The 19,656-nt window shown below is 51.7% G+C and overlaps 1 protein-coding gene across 33 annotated transcripts in view; it reads left to right on the plus strand.

Moving 5' to 3' along the window:
* The window catches only part of SUGP2 (SURP and G-patch domain containing 2), a 29,368-nt gene extending 10,272 nt beyond the window's left edge, over nt 1-19,096 (plus strand). For 13 of the 33 annotated variants that reach the window (XM_086408208.1, XM_086408214.1, XM_086408229.1 and 10 more), the window contains 6 exons: nt 4,234-4,721; nt 5,743-5,854; nt 9,901-10,424; nt 12,619-12,680; nt 15,499-15,635; nt 16,259-19,096. In XM_086408208.1, coding sequence (XP_086264334.1) covers nt 4,234-4,721; nt 5,743-5,854; nt 9,901-10,424; nt 12,619-12,680; nt 15,499-15,635; nt 16,259-16,379 — 1,444 coding nt within the window. In that variant the 3' untranslated portion in view covers nt 16,380-19,096. Of the gene's footprint in view, nt 1-4,233; nt 4,722-5,742; nt 5,855-9,900; nt 10,425-12,618; nt 12,681-15,498; nt 15,636-16,258 lie in introns of those variants that run through there. The other 20 variants (XM_086408222.1, XM_086408204.1, XM_086408211.1 and 17 more) reach the window with 5 other exon arrangements.
* The last annotated feature ends 560 nt before the right edge of the window (nt 19,097-19,656 follow it).

Here is a 19,656-nt window from a genome sequence, read left to right on the forward strand (position 1 = left end):
GTGAAGCCACCTGTGCTCTTACTGGCACTCACTGGCATCTGGGAGTATTTGTTAGCAGTCTTTCTGCTCATTGGAGGCTCTCTGGTTTCTCACGCAGTTGTAATTATGCTGTGATATACCCAACTCCTTTTACACAGGAAAGTGCTCATGTTTCCTGCTTTTTGAAGACATTTCAGATGGCTGTGTTTACTGGTCTGAAAAATAGATGATCAGTTTATTTAGCCATTCCTCTCTGTTGGATTTTTAGATTTTTTGTTTTTTAAATAACATGCCCTTCCCTTATTTTTTAAATTTTAAAAAATTATGTATTTACTTGACTGAGTCAAGTCTTAGTTGCGTCCTGTGGGGTCTTTGAGGCGCGTGGACTCCAGTTGTGGCATATAGGCTCAGTAGTTGTGTGTGGGCTTAGTTCTCTGCGGTATGTGGGATCTTCGTTCTCCAACCAACTATTGAACCTGTGTCCCCTGTATAGCACGGTAGATTCATTTTTTAAAATTTATTTATTTTTGGCTACACTGGGTGTCTGCTGCTGTGTGCAGGCCTTCTCTAGTCGTGGTGAGCGGGGATGGCCCTTGGTTGCAGGGCGCGGGTTTTCCATTGGTGTGACTTCCGTTGCAGAGCATGGGCTCTCGGTGCATGGGCTTCAGCAGTTGCAGTATGTGGGCTCAGGAGGTGTGGCCCATAGGCCTAATGCCGCGTGGCATGTGGACTCTTTCCCAACCAGGGATCAAACCCGTGTCTGCTGCATTCGTAGGTGGATTTGGACCAGCAGGGAAATCCCTGAATTTTCTGTTCTTGCTGATGTAATTATTAAAGATGCTTGAAAGGTAAAAATTTCTGTGTAACGGTGCCAGAGCTTTGGTGGTAACCAGTATGATTGCCGGGAGGAGAGTTAGAAATTGTTATGTTTTTATTTTGACAGGATTCTTGAATTCACCGAGGTCATGTTCATATGTTGAATAAGGCATATAACTTAAAAGTTAAAAAAAAACCCAATAGCCTAATTGCCCCAGTATCACTTATTGAATGCTTTTCATTTAGCAAATCTTTTGCTTTTTGTGCACTTGGTACCGTTCTAAGCACTTTACTGATTGAAGTACTAGCTGGCCAAACCCTCATAAACAACCTCTTGAAGTAGATATGTTGTCATCTTTACAGACAGACAGAAAACTTGAGGCTTAAAGAGGCCTCTTGCCTGGAGGATACACAGCTAGTAACAGACAGAGCTGAGAGTCACACTCAGGCGCTGTGGTCTCAGCCAGTGCTTATGCTGAAGGAAGGAGGCTGGGTAGCCTCAGACTGACGGATGAAAGCAGGGACCAGTTCCTCTGGGTAGGATGTCATGTAGACCTGAGAGACCCGGGCAGTTTCCAGGGGATTGTCGAGGTCACTGGGCTGGAGGGAAGGGAGACGCTGAGAGGACTGGGAGCATGTGTCCCTGCCTCGTGACTGCTGCACACTCCCCACAGGCTCCCGGTCACTGACAGCCGGGGGTGGTGGACAGAATCAGAGCCAGGCTTGGGGGTATGTGTGGTGGTGGTGGGCGGGCCTGCAAATCAAAAGTAAGCATGTATTTGAGGAAAATTGGCATCATGAAAGAGAATCACCAAACTCAACAGATCTGACACCTAAGACAAGAGTTACTGTAAGAAAAAGAAGATTGTCTAAAAATACATATGTGATTAATAGTCTTAGATGGACAATAGTATATTATATCTATGAAATAGGAACTGCTTATTATGGAAAATAGCCAGTTGAGGATCTTGGAATCGAAGAATGTGATTGTTGAAATAATCTCAGTGGTTGGCTGAGGAGCAGCCAACCTGAATGAGGAGCAGATTAGGGAGCTGACTCAGAGATTTGATCACCTGTGAACTCCTTCAGAGTTACCCAGAGCCTGTAAGAAGAAAGAGTGTGCAAAGAAACAGTGTTAAAAAAAAAAAAAGCAAACTTAGGTTTAAATTCTTAAGTCAAAGTGGTATTTGTATGTGATTTACCAAAAAAATCAACGTTATAACAAAAGGCAAAATGTTTCTGCCATGGTCCATTCTCATGCCAGTTCCACTCTTTTTTTTTTTTTTTTTTGGCCATGCCAGTGCAGCCTGTGGGATCATTCCCCAACCAGGAATCAAACCCATGCCCCTCCTACAGTAGATGATTGGAGTCTTAACCACTGGTCTGCCAGAGACGTCCCTGAGTTTGCTCCTTAGAGACAGTCACTTTTAGTTCTTTAAGCTACTTTTAACAGTTAACTGTTATATCCCTAGAGATGACACACCGATGCTGCTCTTTTTTTTTTTTTTTAAATGTCTGAGCTGTGCGTCTTGTGAGATATTAATTCCCCAACCAGGGATCGAACCCAGGTCCTGGCAGTGAAAGCACCAAGTCCAAACCACTGGCCCACCAGGGAATTTCCCAAAGCATTTTCTTCATAACGAAAAGTATATAATTCAAGCCTCACGGCAACATGGTGAAATAACTTATCGTTATCACGCATCCCATCTTATAGATGGAGAAACTGAGGCACAGAAAGACTCAGTAAATCTCACAGCTAGTGAGTGACTGCACTGGGATTTGAACCTGGCAGGCTAGCTCAGGAGTACACTGTGCTTTTGATGTTATGCTCCGCTAGAGCTGGGGGAAGTGGGCTTGTGACTGATGTGTTGAACCTGCACTTGGCATTAGAATCAACCTCAGAAAAGGGGCTCCTGTGGTGGGGATCTGGTCACCTGGCATTTACCCCACTGTCTGCCGTGAATGGGGGCTACATTTGACTTGAGAGCTGGCGCATCCCTGTTGGTCCGCCTTCCCTCCTGTGGGAACCTAGGCTGGTTAGGGTGCAGTCTTACAGGATGCTGCTGCCGCCTGGCAGAGTGTCTCGGGCAGCAGGGGAGCCAGCACAGCCTGTTCCCCCAGATCCAGCCAGACCTTGACTGTGTAGTGAGCGTCGGCAGGAGCTCCATACAGAGCCGCCCGCCAGGGACACGCCACATCACACAGAGCTGCCAGCATCCTGCTGTGCACTGCCACCTCATGGCCAGTCTGGCAATGGGGAACCTTAGCTAATACGTGGTCTCAATAGCAGACAGTCCAAAAGCCTCGTGAAATACTGCCATACTCACCAGACGCTACTTACTCTTTAACACAAACTGAAGTTGAACGTTCACAAAAACCATGGTATGAATGAGGTCATGGGGAAAGTCACAGACCATCCCAGGAAAGGAAAATCATGTTGGCCACATTGTGCCATGCATAAAGCAACAGCCTAAATAAAACTGGCTTCTAATAACTTTCCGTATGAAAGAGAATTAGAGTTGAAATTAGAAACTCTTCAGAAGGAAGTAGCAGGTTGGGGGAAGGTACAACCTTGCATGTGTTTATCAGAAATGAAGAGTGAAGATAACCATTCAATTCATGAGGCAAAGAAAAAATGGTGAAACCATTCAATTCATGAGGCAAAGAAAAAACGGTGAAAAAAGCCCAGACTAGGAAGGAAGGGTTAATAGAGATGAAAGAAAGTGCTAATGAAATGGGCTGCAAAGTAAATAATGTGAAAGACCCCTCCATTCCCCTTTCTCACCCACTTCTTAGAGCAAATTCTTATGTTTACTTTTGATTCTTTCAACCTGTGTGAAAAACAAATATGCGTGGGTGTTATGTACACAAAGGCAGTTTCATAGGGGATGTTTCAGTGTTGGATTTCTGTAGCTTGCTCTCCATGGGCTGCATCACGGATCTCTTTCTGTGCTAGTACATGTAATGTCAGTACGTGTAACTCAGACTCCTCTTTTCTGTACTCTTCTCCTTCTGACTCTGGCACATGATTTCACATCAATGGCATGCTGTCCTTAATGATGTAATTAAAAGGTCGCTGAGTGTCCACCGTTTGAAGGGTTTCACCTCCTGAAAGCAGTGTCTGGGAGCAATCCCTGCCATTCCCTGGCAGCAGAGGGCTTCCATGTGAGGCCGCCAGGAGCTGTGAGCTCCTTCACGGTGCTGAAATCGAGCAGGAATCAACCAGTGCTCCATCAAAGCTCCTAATCACCCTGTGGTCACTCTGAGCAGGACACATGGCCGGGGCCCAGCGCTGCGTCCTTGGTAGAGCTGGGCAGAGCCTCTCCATCAGCAGGGAGGCCACCAAGTAGAAAGGGTTTGCAGAAGTGTATTTACAGCAGCAATTTGGTTGTGCTGGTATGTTCACAAATGTTCTGCTGTTCCTGTTTTGTTACATAGGTTTTTGTCTGATGACAGTAGTCTGGAGTATAAATATTACAAGCTGAAGCTGGCAGAAATGCAGCGGATGAGCCAGACCTTGCCAGGAGCAGATCAGAAGCCAACGGCAGCAGAGTGTGCGGTCCGGGCTATGCTGTACGCCCGGGCGGTCCGGAGCCTCAAGAGGAGGCTCCTACCAGGGCGGCGGCGGGGGCATCTTCGAGCTCAAGGGCTCCGGGGCTGGAAAGTGAGGAGAGCCACCACCGGGACCCAGACCCTACTCTCCTCAGGCACCAGGCTGAAACACCATGGCCGGCAGGCTCCGGGCTCCCTGCAGGGCAAGTCGCCCCAGCCAGACAGAAGTGATGCTGCCAAGGACTGCCCCCCAGAGCTGGCCGGACCCTCACCTCGGGACCCCAGCCCTGAAGCCTCAGGCCCATCCCCCAAGCCAGGAGGCTTGGATGTCTCCGAAGCCCCTCAGACCTCTTCTCCCTGCCCATCTATTGATGGTGAGTGCTCACCCCTGTCTCTGTCCTCTGGGTCCCAGCCCTAGCTCTGATCCATCTCCAGGGGTCTCTGCAGAGGCAGGCAGCTTTCGTGGGCGGGGCGGGGCGGGGCCGGGCAGCAAACGGCAGCAAAGGGACCCGGCCCGGATGACACACGCGGAGGCACGCTTCTCTTGCCTCCCCAGGGGGCTGGCCCTGGAGTCCTGCTGCCCCCTCCTCTCCTGAGCGTGGATCCAGCAAGCGTGGATCCAGCATGCGTGCATGCGTGCCGCCTGCCGAGTCTGTGCTTCCCCACACAGTTCACCTTCTGGCCAGCAGGGTGTGCCACGTGCCCGTGCTTGGGGCGTTGAGCTCCTTGATCCAATTCTCTATATTCTTGCCCCTTGTGCTTCTCATAGGGCTGCCCTCGTTCTCGTTCTGTTTCCTCTTCCCTGCTAAGCTCTCTCGTTTCCTTCTTTAGAGTGACTTGCAGTTTCTTCTGTTTCTGCCAAGCATTGCCTTCACCTTCCACAACAGGGCTGCCCTATGGCCAGTGCTTCCCCTCAGCACTAGATGGGAATGTAGAGGGAAAAACATTTTTCTAGTTATTGCTATGTAACAGAAAGCATCGAGTATTGTTCCAAGTCGGCTAGGCTGGGCCTGCTAGCTGCAGGCAGTGGCCAGTAGTCAGGGACTGTCTGTTGGCTGAGGAGATGGAGCTTGTGGGCTACATGCCTGTCGCCCCCCAGCAGTAAGCCTGATGGTTGGATTGGGTATCCAGGAGACGCAGAGGAGGTGCTTGAGGTGCCTCAGGCCCAGGCTCCACGTTTCTGTCACATTCTCAGTCAGAACGAGTCCCAGGGCCAGCCCCAGTTCAAGGGGAGAAAGGAGAGCCCACCTCTGCCTGACAGAGCGGCAGAGGCATGTGGCAAAGGGTAAGACCACAGTGACGGGCCGTCGTTGTAATCAGTCTCCACAACCCCATGATGTTCACGTGGAAATTGGCAGCTCAGAACCAGTACATGACAGTTGCTTTATTTTGTAGTTGATACGAAGACAATGGAGACTGCAGAGAAACTGGCCAAATTTGTTGCTCAGGTGGGACCAGAGATTGAACAGTTCAGCATAGAAAACAGCATTGACAACCCTGACCTTTGGTACGTACCCATCACACCCCTTTGATTTATGGTCACCTCATGAGTGGTCCTGAGAGCCCATAGAGGGTCACCTCCAGGATAGATTATGACTTCTTTTCCACTGAGCTCAGGGCTTTTCAGGAGAAGCATCTGTCTGGGGTTGTTGGAGACCTGCCCTCGTCTGGGGCGTCAGGAAAAGCCACCCCCAGAGGGAAGTTTAAGCTGGATCCAAAGGCTCAGTGGGGGGTGTTGGTCAGGGGAAGGGGGAGAGAACGCCCTGGCAGAAGGACGTGAAGGTTCCCCAGAACCTTTGCAGAGGCAGAGAGGAGAGTGTGTGCTCGCCCGTGAGCCTGAGGAGGAGGGCACCATCCCTGCTGGTGCTGGCAGCTCTGGGCGAGGTGAGAGTGTGCTGCTCGTGTAGCATGGTGATGGAGTTTGGTCCCGGTGTGAGCAGCAAGCACTCCCACGTAGTAGCGGCTTGGCACCCTTGTGCATTCTTAAGTGGGGTAAATGTTCAACATTCCATAGCCCAGAGGCCAGAGAGCCCGCTCTTCTGCGGGGCGCCAATTCTCCTGAAGGGGAGGCCGCCTGAGGGCCGTGTGTTCTCAGTACTGAGCCTTAACGTGGCTGAGCTCGCTTGGAGTGGGTGGGATTCCCATGCTGTCTGGATTGCATCCTATAGCCAGCTAGGGCTTCTGGACCCTTGCCCTGTTCCCAACGTGCTGGAGAGTTGTGCCCTTACTTAAGGATACGGTTAAAAATTTTACGTTTCCTGGAACATTTCTGGGAGTCAGTGCGTCTAAGCTCTTATAGCAGATTTGGACGTTGAGTAGGTCTCCTGCACTGGGTACCTCTTGCTTCCTGTGAGACTCAGACCAGCCACATGGAGCATTGGTGGCCTTGCAGGTACTCAGCCTAGTACTGCCTTTTACAGGCCTTGGGGCTGCTGGGCCTGACAGGTCTTAGAGCTGGGCTGCCACTGCATGCAGGACCTCACACTGGCAGGGCCAGGCAAAGGGGACAACTCAGTGAAGGGCAGGTGGGAGCATTGCAGCAGTTTTCTTTTTTCTCCCAATGCAGAAAGAGAACTCTGCATTGTCCTGCTTACTTGGCACTGGCAGGGCTTGGTGTCATTCCTCAGTCTCTGTGGCAGCCTTTTCTGAGCAGTGTTCCTCAGAAGATGCTGTCTGCTTTGTGCCCTGCAGAGAGAGCCGGAAAACTCCAGCAGCCTCAGTGGGGTGATGCATTCTCGCCCCCAGTGCTCGTAGGATAGTTGAAAATGACTGCATCCAACACCCACCTATCTAGTAGGAGGCGAGATGACTGTGTTTCTTCCCTTAGAAGAGTCACACCTGTAATGTGTTCAGTGGTTGCTTCAGTTAATTCATTTTGTGTTTGTGGTTATGTCCTCATTTTGACACAGTCAAGTTCATTTGTTTCTGCTGAGAATCTGTTTGGAGGTTTTTTTTCTTATCCTTTTTAATTTAATTTTTAAAGTAAGTACAGAATTTGTATGGCTCTAAAGTAAAAATTACAAGAGGTAGACTCAGAGAAGTCTCATTCCCCCCATCCATCAATAATAAGAAGCCATTTTCATTTATCTGTAGCATGTGTGTGTGTATTTCTCTCTCAGTTCTTCCAGCACACGTAGGTTTCTGTATGTAACAGGGGCTTTTGTCCCATGCCATTTCCCTTCACAACATGTCCAGAGGTCCCTCCGCCTGTCCCACCTGTGTCCTCGCTCTCCAGTCTGTTGTGTTGCCCTCCCCATGCAGCCACATCTCACCTGGCTCCCATTGTGCTTGAGTTATGGGTCAGCTTAAGAATACAATTAAGAGGGCTTCCCTGGCGGCCCAGGGGCTTGGGAGTGTGCCTGCCAGCACAGGGGACACAGGTGCAGTGCCTGGCCCCGGAAGATTCCGCATCCCCTGCACCGAAGCCACTGGAACCCAAGCACCCCAGAGCCTGTGCTCCGAAGCAAGAGAGGCCACCGATGAGAAGCCCACCCATCTCGGAAGAGTAGCCCCTGCTTGACGCAGCTAGAGAAGCCTGCACACAGCAACAAAGACCCAGCACAACAAAAATAAATAAATACGTCTTGGAAAGAAAGGAGTACAATTAAGAGAGCTGCACGGGCTGGACTTGCAAAGGGATCAGCCTGCCTTTGGCAGGAATTTTATCGCATCCTTCCTTGGAAAAGAAGAAACAATAAAAGAAACAGCTTGTTCAAAGTCCAAATTCTTACTTCATGGATGTAAAAAGTCCAGGTAGCTACAGGATTACTGGCGCTTTGCATAAGTGGTTCCGTGGTGTTGTGTCAGCCCACAGGAGGAAAGACCAGATTCCTAGAAGGGTGTTCATTTGGAAAAGCAGCACTGGTGATCCACACAGCCTCCTGAGCTTGTGTTCTCTCACAGGAAGCCTTATCAGTTCAGTAATGCCAGTTCATCTGCCTAGATTAACTAATTACGCTTCATTTTGTAAGGTATACAACTCGCTCTCCTATTTTGATGTCAGTTTTTCAATAAAGTTTTGATTATGGGTGAAAAAAATACAATTAAAAATATTTCCTGTAGCATAGAACCAATTTAAATATTTTTCTAAAAAGCTGCCTAGTTGTCCCGACACCATTTGTTGAAAAGGTTGTTCTTTTTCCACCTTCATCAGATACTGTGTTTCTGGTCTTTCTCTTGATCTGTCTGTCCATAGACCAGTATCATACTGTTTTAGCTGTAGAGGCTTTACACACCTTGTAATATGCGATGAAGCTGGGCCTCTTACTGACCTTGTTCCGGGGGTGCTCCTAGATATTCTTGCATACTTAGGTTTCTGCATGCATACCTGGTGGCTCAGCCAGTAAAGAATCTGCGTGCAGTGCTGGAGACCTGAGTTTGATCCCTGAGTCAGGAAGATCCTCTGGAGAGGGAAATGGCGGCCCACTCCAGGATTCTCGTTTGGAGAATCCTGTGGACAGAGGCGGAGAAGGCGATAGCACCCCACTCCAGTACTCTTGCCTGGAAAATCCCATGGACGGAGAAGCCTGGTGGGCTGCAGTCCATGGGGTCACGAAGAGTCAGACACGACTGAGCGACTTCACTTTCATTTTTCACTTTCATGCATTGGAGAAGGAAATGGCAACCCACTCCAGAGTTCTTGCCTGGAGAATCCCAGGGATGGTGGAGCCTGGTGGGCTGCCGTCTATGGGGTCGCACAGAGTCGGACACGACTGAAGCAACTTAGCAGCAGCAGCGCATGGACAGAGGAGCCTGGCAAGCTATAGTCTGTGGAGTCACAAAGAGTTGGACACGACTGAGAGATTAACCCTTCACTTCATGAACTTAAGAATCACGTTCATATCCAGAAAAAAAAAATGATGCTTTTACTTTTATACATTAATATTTAGTTAGGGAAGAATTGACTCCTTTATGAGGCTGAGTTGTCCTTTCCAAGAACAAGGGCTGTCTTTCCTTTGGCCCAAGTATGTTATGTGTGTTTTTGGTTTCTCAGCACCAGCCACACCTCCAGGCTATGACTAAGGCCGTTGAACTCTGAGGTGCAGAGAGGCCTTGTTGCCCCCGTACTCACACAGCTTTGTTGCAGGACGTGAGGCAGGAGGTGCTGTGCTTGGCACACCTTTCTCCGTCTCATGGCTGGAGGGCGGGAGGAACAGAGAGTCACAGCACACGCAGGCCTAGAGTGGCCGGTGACGTAATTAGAGATGAGGTAGGGCCCAGGCCGGATCTCCTGGGGGTGCTGTTAGAGCTCGTTCCAGCGTGTTCCCTGACCATCCCTGCGTACCTTGTTCCTCCAGCTCCCTCCCCAGGAAAGCAGTTAGGCCTCTTCTGGCTCCTTTGTTAAATTACTAATACTCCTGAAACTTCCTATCTCATTGTAAGGCTGACCGTCAAGAAAGAAAGGCCGACTTTCTACCACAGCTGGTAGAAAGAGGTCGTGTATCTGCTGCTTTATGCCACCCGCAGTTCTTTCGGGTCCATTTGGACAGTTTCAGCAAATAGGAGAGTGTAGAGAACCCTCTGGTTAACCAGTGTATCTCATCTTTATCCTAGGTTTCTACACGACCAAAATAGTTCAGCTTTCAAATTCTATCGAAAGAAGGTATTTGAACTGTGCCCATCAATCTGCTTTACGTCATCTCCACTGACCCTCCATGCCAGTGAGAGTGCCGATTCTCAGGAGAGCCCCCTGGAGCCCATGGAAGGGGAAGGAGAGTTTGAGGACGAGCCCTCTCAGCACGAGGCTGAGCTGGAGAGCCCAGAGGTGATGCCTGAGGAGGAGGAGGAGGAGGAGGAGGAAGAGGACGAAGAGGAGGACGAGGAAGGGGGTGAGGAAGCCTCCCCTCCTGGAGGGGTCTCCAGGCCGGCAGAAGGGTCCAAGTCTGAGGGCTCGGAGGGCAGCCCCCCAGCTGATGGCCTCCTGAGCGAGGTGGCCGAGGACAGCCCGGCTGGCGGGCCTGCCCTGTCCCAGGCCTCCTCAGGGGCCTGCTTCCCCCGGAAGAGGATCAGCAGCAAGTCACTGAAGGTCGGCATGATCCCAGCTCCCAAGAGGCTGTGTCTCATCCAGGAGCCCAAGGGTGAGTGCCTGGGTATTCGTCCAGTGGCCTCAGTGCATTTTCTGTTTAATACCTGAGGAGGAATGATGCTCAGCTGGGGGCCATGGGAAATTGTGGAGACGTGGCCTCTTTTGAGGAATTTACCTGATCCCCCCAGCCCAAGTTTAGCTGCAAGATGACTGCTGGCCCCTGTCACCCCTTCTGCCTCTGATCACTCCAGCTGACCTTTGAGAATCCCCCTAGGACCAGCACACCCCGGGGCTCTTTGCTGTTGTATTTTATTTAACCCAGAATAGTACTGTTGGTTTTGCACACAGTCCAAAATGTTTATGAGAAACTGACGTTTCCAGCTGGTCCAGAGATGGCACTCTAAGGAGATGCTGCCTTTGGCTTCTAGCACCGCACACGTTGCTTGTTATTTTCCGTTATTGCTCAGCTTCCAACAGGGGAATCCTGGCTGTGGAAGGAACAGGCCTGGGTCATCTTGGCTGCTGCCTGTGATCTAGAGGGGTGCCCGGCTTTCTGAGCACTGCCCCCCCACCCTGCTGCAGGCCCCAGGGTAGTGATACCTGCTTGATGATGTTGAGGCAGGGGCCATGGAGCAGTCTGGGGCAGCAGTTAGTGAGACCTGTGGAGTCCACGCTCTGCCGGCCTTGGCCATGGAAGGCCATCTCCTGCTCGTCTATAGGGAGGGTCAAGGTTCTTAAGGTACAGTTTACCAGCAATAAACACGCACCCTTTTCAAGTGGATAGTTGATGGAGTTTTGGCAAAGGTGTACAGGCGTGTGCCCCCAGCACTGCTGAGCTGGAGCTTCTTCCAGAAGTGTCTCTCTGCCCCTCCACAGTCTCCTACCTGGCTCCAGCAACCACTGACCATTTTCTGGCCTCATGGTTTGCCTTTTTTGGACTGTCCGTAGGTAAATCACATCATGTGCCGCTTTTGGTGGGCTCCCTGCTGCCCACCCAGGTCTCCACACAGCCAGGCCTGGGCCGTGTTTGATTTGTGGGGCTGATCCTTTGATGCTTGTGTGGGAGGAGGTGGTTTTGGTGAACAGTGCTCCACTGTGTGTAGAATCTATGTGTTCTAAGTGACTGAGAACATCATATTCACACCCAACTGTATCAGTCTAGTTTCTCCTGCTAACAGTTCTCATGGTTTCTGTTTAGAAACAGTGTTGCAATCGATTGCTAAGTCTCTACTAGGCTCTTCTGTCCTTCAGAACTTACCAGAGGGCGGTAGCACATCAGAATACTTGTTATGATGGCCTTCATGGGGGAAAAGTGAGATTTTTTCCATTTTAGAAGCTCTCAGTTATTTGATAGGGTGGTTGATGAGATAGTACCAGACCTGCTAGTCTCTCTTTTGTCAAATATAATAATAATAATAATAATATGATCTAGTGCTCTGTATGGAGAAGGAGATGGCACCCCACTCCAGTACTCTTGCCTGGAAAATCCCATGGACGAAGGAGCCTGGTGGGCTGCAGTCCATGGAGTCGGGAAGAGTCGGACACAACTGAGCGACTTCACTTTCACTTTTCACTTTCATGGATTGAGAAGGAAATGGCAACCCACTCCAGTGTTCTTGCTTGGAGAATCCCAGGGACGGGGGAGCCTGGTGGGCTGCCGTCTATGGGGTCGCACAGAGTCGGACACGACTGAAGCGACTTAGCAGCAGCAGCAGCAGTGGTGCCTAGAAGGTCCCATGGGCGGAGGAGCCTGGTGGGCTGCAGTCCATGGGGTCGCACAGAGTCGGACACGACTGAAGTGACTGAGCAGCAGCAGCAGCAACAGCAGCAGTGCTCTGTATGAGAAGTGTGATTGTTTTTACTGGAAAGTTCTGTGTGGACTTTAGTTCTTTATCTGTGGAACACTTGCAGAGACATGAAGAGGGCGCAGTGTCACAAATCAGTTATTTGTTGAAGCAAAATGCCTTCCTCCAGTCATGGAAAGCAGTGCATGTGTTGGGTCCGTCATCACAAACGTGGCAGTCACACTTACGGAGACGCTCCCACAGCAAGGCAGCACTCAGCTGAGCTTCTGTGTTCGTTCTGTGCTCTGCGGGCCAATTGGCTGGCCCCGCAGTACAGCTCCTAGTCTCCTCTGTCGGCAGAAGGGCTGTTAGCCAAAGCTGCGGCATGCTTGTCTTCTAAGTGTCAGTAATCTGGGGAAAGGACCTGTGTATTTGTATATATACATTTCTTTTGTCTTCCAGTTCACGAACCAGTTCGAATTGCCTATGACAGGCCTCGGGGTCGCCCCGTGTCCAAGAAGAAGGTGAGCACGGCTGAGAGTCCTCAAGTGTGACATAGAGCTTGCCCTAGTTCTCAAGGGTACAGGCTGCAGGCTGTACTCACTCTGCAGGCCAAGTGTCAACATGCAAAGAACAACATAGAGCCTTATCTCTCTTAAAACTGTTCGGCATTGCCCAGAGCACAGGATGGAGTAATTAGTCTGTTTAAGGGATGGGTAAGGCCTGATGTGTGCAGTGGATCGGCGAGATGAACAAGATGACGTCTCAGCCATTGAGAGCTTCAGATTTAGTAGACTATAATTGTGGTTAAAAGAATGCGCTGCTTTGCTGGTAAGCTGAGCATGTGTGCGCACGCGTGTGCATGTGTGAGCGTGTGTGTGTACGCGCATGCGTGTGCGAATGTTCATTAATGAACCGGCACCAACCCCCTGGGCTCTCTCTTCCATCTGCCCACCCAGAGGCAGCCATGAACAGGGCTGTCAGCAGCAGAAATGTGCAGAACTGAGCATGGTGGGTGAGGAAGGAGCAAGGTGGGAGGCCTGATAGAAGCCCCAGGGCAGACGCAGGTCAGCAGCGAGCCCTTTGTGCCTAGCACGGAGCGGTGGGGGTGGGGCGCTGAGGCAGTGGAGGTGGCGGCAGCCAGGTCACGTGGGGTCTGTAGGTGGGTGTCAGCACTGTGCCCCTTCTTTGGGAGAGGCGTCAGGGGGCCACACCACAGTGGGGATTTGGGTAGAAGACATGGCTGTTATAACTACTGTGTGGAAAGCAGCCTGTGGGCTAGCGGGCCAGGCAGAGCTGAGGCCCAGGCAGGGTGAAGTGGAGTTGGTGGGACTTACTGATGGACTGGATGTGGACCAGAGAAAGCCAAGAAGAGTCCAGGGTGACTCTGGGGTTGTCGGCCTGGACAGTTAAGGGAACAGGGCTGCTGTTGACTGAAATGGGGCGCCCCTCTGGGGGGTGGGTCATTGGAAGGAGACGAGAGCGAACCTCAGGCAGGTGAGGCTGGCCCACGTCACCTGGGACACGTGGGGACATCACAGGTCCTAGCAGTCCAGGAGGTGTCTCTGCAGGCGTCCAGGGGTGAGGAGAGCCCGTGTGGTGGCTCAGACTGTTGTGAGTGCATCGCGCCAGTCTCAGCAGACAGACGAAGCGTCAGTGTGACCTCAGTTACAGCTGGGAGCAGGAACCTTCCTGTGCCTGAAGCGTGTGTTTTTAACAGGTGTGTTGGGTTTTAAGCTGAGCCAGCACCCAGGTACCCGTCTGGTGAGGCACAGCCTGGTGAGAAGGCAGCCGTTTCAGGCTCAGCCTGGCCATCTAATCTTGGCATGAGGTTCTGTTTGTACATCTGTAAAGCGGGACAGTTGCATCTACCTTGCAGGTAGGAGATCCGCAAGGATTAAATGAAATGGTGTTAACCAGTGTGCAGCCAGCTGGTACCCTGCCACCGTGGGTCTCTCTGTGGTGTGACTGCTGACAGGGCGGAGGTCTCCTTGTAGCTCTTCGTGCACTCTGCAGCCTGGCCTCGGGTGCATGGCTCTGCTCTAGCCCCCAGGAGACCGGGCAGGCTGATTCTTAGACACAGTTGAAAACTCACCAAGACGTGTCCAGCTGAGTGGACCCCTGTTCCTCTTGTTGCTTCCACTTTCGCAGCTTTCCTGAAGCGGGGTGCAAGCCTGCCCCTGGGGGACCTGTGGCCAAGCTTTCCTGCCCCTTCCCCACCCTTTTCCCACCCACACTGGAACCCTCCCTGCTGTTCCTCGCTGCCTTGATCCAGACAAAGGAACCTTCTCCCTGGGAGCGCATGAGCCCCCTCTCAGTCTCCCAGGCCATAAATGGATTAAAGAAACAGGCTCAGGCGACAGGAACTGGGAGCCCTTAGCTGCCCAGGCTTTGCAGCACATGAATATTCATGAGTGAATGGAAATCCCTGTTGCTCACACCGGGCAGGTGTCTCCTCCACAGGCCTCTGGGCCTTTTCATTCGTCTTTCCACAGCCTGCTCTGGAGCCCAGATCTCTGCCAGGGCTTCTTACTTCTCCACCCACAAGGTCATTCCCAGTCCCCATCCTTCCCAGCTGCACCCACTCAGCGAGGTCTGCTCTGTGCTAGACATGGACCTCAGAGTCCAGGTAGAACCTCATCCCTGTCCTTGGGGAGCACTCAGAGCCCCAGACCTGGGAAGGACCAGACACACACGTAGGTTTGGTAAGTAATGCCTGAGGGCTGCCCAGGAAGCTTCCAGAATGGAGTCACTGTCCAGCGTTTTGAAAGCTCACAGAAATGAATGAAACGATGAGAGAGGAGTGGACGTTGAATAGAGAGGACCTTTTGAGACAGTTTTTCTGTACAGCCTTTCTGCATTCCTGTCTGGTCCCCTTCTGCCTTAGCCCTGCTTCCTCTCTGACTCTGGCACTCCAGGGGCCTTCCTGCCTCAAGGCCTGTTCCACCCAGCCTGGGATATGCCCCTGATCATCACTTGGCCACTTTCTTTATTCAGGTCTCCACTCTGGGATCTTCCTAGTCAAAACTTTTGGGCAGAACCCCTACCATCCCCTCACAAAGTTTAGTTCACAGTCTCAACACTGCAACAAGAGCGGTCGCTGCGAAGCCTGAGAGACTGGTTCAGTTCTCTGGGGACACCTCAAACTGTGACCTCCAACCTTTACAAATATCAGCCAACCCAGGGAGTGTTGCCAGGACTGTGACTTGATCTTGCGCATCTAGGGGCATCGAAGGGGCATTAGGGGTGTTGGTGCTGGACCGTGTCCAGGTGCAGCCCAGGGCAGGCTCCTGATCAGGCGCGTTGCTGCCCCTCACGTGCCGCACTCTTCTCTCTCCTCAGAAACCCAAGGATTTTGATTTTGCCCAGCAGAAGCTGACCGACAAGAACCTGGGGTTCCAGATGCTACAGAAGATGGGCTGGAAGGAGGGCCACGGCCTGGGCTCCTGTGGGAAGGGCATCAGGGAGCCGGTCAGCGTGTACGCGGCAGGCGTCGGGGGCCGGGGGGCGGGCAGCTGTGCCCGGGGAGACAGGCTCTCTGGGGGATTCTGGCCCTAAGTCCTTTGACCGGCACCCCTTGATTTCCCTGGCGTTGAACGTGGCTTCTGGCAGGTCGTGTCCCTGTGCAGGTGTTCACACAGTTTCTGGCTGCATTTGCATAGACTTGGTCCCTGGCATTTGGCCATGTTCATTATTATCAAAAAAGCCGAGTGGTAATTCTGGGTGGTTACGCTAACAGCCACTTCCCTTTTCTGGGAACCCACACTCCGATTAGCCAGGAGAGAGCATGGCCCACAGTTTACGAAGCCCCACTAACATGCAGCAAGCATTTCCTTTAAAAGTGAGCTTAGCACCTGCTGGGGAGGCTTTCGGCTGTAATAAGGGGCTGGCTTCTGAGCACGCTTCTCAGAAGGTCCACAGGCCTGCACAGGTGAGTGTCCCTTGTCCCCACCATGAGCTGTGTCTCTGTTTCCTCTTTCCCTTGCTGTCACCCATGTGTGTCCCTCATACCGCGTGCCCCTCTGGCGGCTCGGGCTGTGTCCGTGCCCTGGTGGTCAGGCCGCGGGCTCAGGCGTGGCTAACTGTCCGTTTTGCTCCTCAGGGGAAGCGCGTCGGAAGGGGAGGGGCTGGGTGCCGACGGGCAGGAGCACAAAGAAGACACGTTTGACGTGTTCCGTCAGAGGATGATGCAGATGTACAGACACAGACGGGCCAGCAAATAGGTATGTGTGTGAGCCAGTGGGGGCTGTCTGCCTGAGCTGACGTGCCAGGACGTAGAACACAAACACCAAAGTGTCACTCCCCCAAGATCATAAAACTCTGAGGGAAACACTCGGGATGTTTGGCTGTGGGTGCGTCCCGCCTCTCACCTTCCAGGTGTGGCTGAAGGAGCGAGCCCCACGCTCACCCTGCACGCTGCCTGCAGCCTGTGGTGGGCCTGAGCGCCGGGCCGTCCTGTGGAAACAAGCTGCCTCGGGAGTGGCCTTGTGTCCTGCACGTGTAAGGGTGACCTCGAAGCTGGCACCGCAGAGGACGCCACTCGTCCCTCGTCTCGATTTGAGGGTCTTCCAGCCCTTTTCCTTCCCAAGGGCCTTTGGCCTATAAATATCCTTATCTTTCTTCCCTCCTTTTAGTTGTCTTCCCCACCCATAATTTCCAACTCAGTTTTGAACAAAATCGTTCTCTCCCTGAATAGATGAAAACCATTGGTGAGAAAGATAAGGCTTGAAGCAGCAATTACTCTTAAAACACCACCTCTGTCCCGGATCAGCCCTGGAGCCAGTGCCCAAGTAGGTTTGGTGTGTACACGGAAAGCAAACATCTCTGCAGTTTCTGGTGTGGAGGTGCCACCCCCTGGCTTTTCTTTTTCTTAAAAAACAAAAAGACCCCACTTCCAGCCTGCTTTTGCCTTTCGCCCTTCTTCCAAATGCTTCTGGCAGCAGGTCTTCTGCAGGTCTCTGCTGGCTCCACTCAGAAGGTGGGGTTGCCCTTGCAAGCACCAGCGCCCTGCGAGCGCTCAGGAACCAGCTGCTGTCGGGTTTCCTGTCCCAGGACACACTGCTCTCGAAGAGCAGACTTGATCCCGAGACAGTCACGGATTGTGTCTTCTCAAATTCAAGTAGGGAATATGAATCAGGAATAATGAAGCCTGCGCTCTAGTACCACAGCCTGTCGGTCTGAGTGCTGAAGCTCTTTACAGAAGTGGATTCGATGAACATGTTGTTTATGGAGGCTCAACTCGTAAATGCATCCCTAGAGACCTAATGAAATTTCTCCAATGTATTCAGCAGCTAAATTCATTGGGGAGTAACCATTACACTAACGAAACTTTCCCCAAATTTACATTCTCTTTAAAATCCACAAAGCAAACTAGTTTTTTTTTTTTAAACCACATACGGAGTGTTTCCTTTGCAGGAAGGGTAGGAGGTGTAAACTCTTCAAGATTTCGTTTTTTGCGTGTGTGGCAGTGTAAAGAATTGTTTTATTAGGGCCTTTGTGCAGAACAGAAAGGATCCTCTTGGGGTGGGATCTGCAGCTGTTTGCTATTTTGAGACGTAAGATGCCGCCCCTTCCAGCTTCTCACACGCTGCCTCTTGCAGCTACGTGTGGAATGCTCAGGCTGTGGGGATCTCTCAACCCTTCATCAGAAGGCAGCAGTGTCGAAGTTTTAAATATGTGTCAAAAGCTGAAAAATGAGATCCTGCTGATACTGTGAGTGTGGGGGACAGAGCAGTAAATTACCCCATCAGCCACTTTTATTGGCAGTTATGAAATGCTCATTTTCTCAGATCCTCAGCTCTCCTGGGCTGTATAGCCCAGCCTCCTCTGGATCTCTGTCTGCCCGCACTCACTGGCACAGCATTGCGTTCCCCGCTGATGGTGCCTTTCTTCATGTCACGGGTAGTCCCTGAGCTCTGCTTGCTTCCGCTCACTTCTGTTGTTTTGGCAGGTATTTATGGGTGGACATGTTGGAGGTTCTTCAGCAGAGTTGAAATAGCCTGGTGGTGTGGTTTGGGGGAACCACAACCTGGGGGAATCACTTCGTTTCTTTTTTAATCCTTCCAGCAGCCTTCCATGTTGGCTGTGGGTCAGGCAGAGTGATGGAACTCTGAGACCTGGGCCTGGCTCCCCATGGCCTGTCGCAGAGCATGCACGCCCAGCGCGCGCCCAGAGTGAGGTGTGCACCCCCAGCATGGGTTCTCGCTCTTCAAGCATAGCTTTGACCAGCATATTCACTTTGTCCTAGTATGCTCATTCTTAGCTTTCTGCTTTTATTTATAAATAAAATAGGAATTCCTAGGATTCGAGCCCTATTCAATCCACAGCCTCTTGCCACTCCTGGGGGTGTCCTGCTTTGGCTGACAATGAGCCTTTGGCAAACGTCAAAGGGAACACCTACTTCTTGAGCCTGGAAAGTCCCGTAAACACTCAGGTGACATTTCTGTGGAGATGGCATTGAGGCAGTCAAGGCGTTGTGGGGGCCAGGGAGGAGCATGGCGGTGCGTCCTGTGCCGTCCGTCGGCCGGGGTCCAGCACACTGGCCCTCCGAGCCTGCCCTCGCTCTCTCCGGCAGAGGCCACTCTGCAGGAAGCATGCATGCAAGCAAGCGTGACGTGCAGCTGCGTAGCCTTGTCAAAGTCACAGTGTCTTTTCTGTCATTCTAGTTCCAGGGGCTCTTCCGTGAGGACGACAGGCATCCGGAAAGTGCTAACTCGCCACTTTGGGTGCTTACTGTCTCTGCCTCGTTTCCATCACTGGAAATCATATAGAGAATTTTAGCTTTTTGGTCCTTGGTAAAACCTAGAAGACATTTGTGATGTTACAAAATGGAAGTTTTGGGGGTTTGGGGTTGTTTTTTCTTTTCTTTTTTTTTTTAATCTAAGAAGTTGTGGATGTTGTTAATCATTTAGCAGTTGAAATAAATGTAGAGAAAACCCAATTTTCCATGGTCTCCATTGATGCATTTTTCAGTCATACTGGCTGGGGACCATGTGGTGGATGTGGTGGGGCCTACGTGGAGAAAGATTGTAAAATTGTTGCCTCTCAGGCATGTGCTCCGCCAGCCGGGGCCTCTCTTGACTGCCCCGCTGCAGCTGGAGGGCCTGGTAAGTCACGAGGAAAGCCTGAAGGGTGCCAGAGAGCAGGCAGTGATCAGGGCCAAGCACAGTGGCTGGGTCCACCGTATTTTTTGTGGAGAACGAGGGGTGGGTTGCTGGGTACAGAAATCTGCCTTTGAGAGTGTGCCGGGATATGGGAGCTCTACTACCCACAGTTCACCTGCCCACCTCACAGCCTTCCCAGGGTTGGGATTCGAGCTGCCAGAGTTAGAGCAAGGCCCACTCAGGCTTCGCCCTGACTTCGGAGCCGGCCTGTGGAATATCTTCAGAGCTGTTGCTGTTCCCATATGCGGCCCTGTCTGTCTGCCTGCCCCACCAGCAGCCCCTTGGCCCTTCTGGTGAGGACACAGGCAGGCAAGCCTGGCGCCTGCAGGACCTGTCG

Source organism: Bos grunniens, chromosome 7 (genome assembly GCF_055505025.1).
Source record: "Bos grunniens cultivar Pamir isolate PY7600 chromosome 7, Bosgru_T2T1.0, whole genome shotgun sequence".
Classification (NCBI taxonomy): domain Eukaryota; kingdom Metazoa; phylum Chordata; class Mammalia; order Artiodactyla; family Bovidae; genus Bos; species Bos grunniens.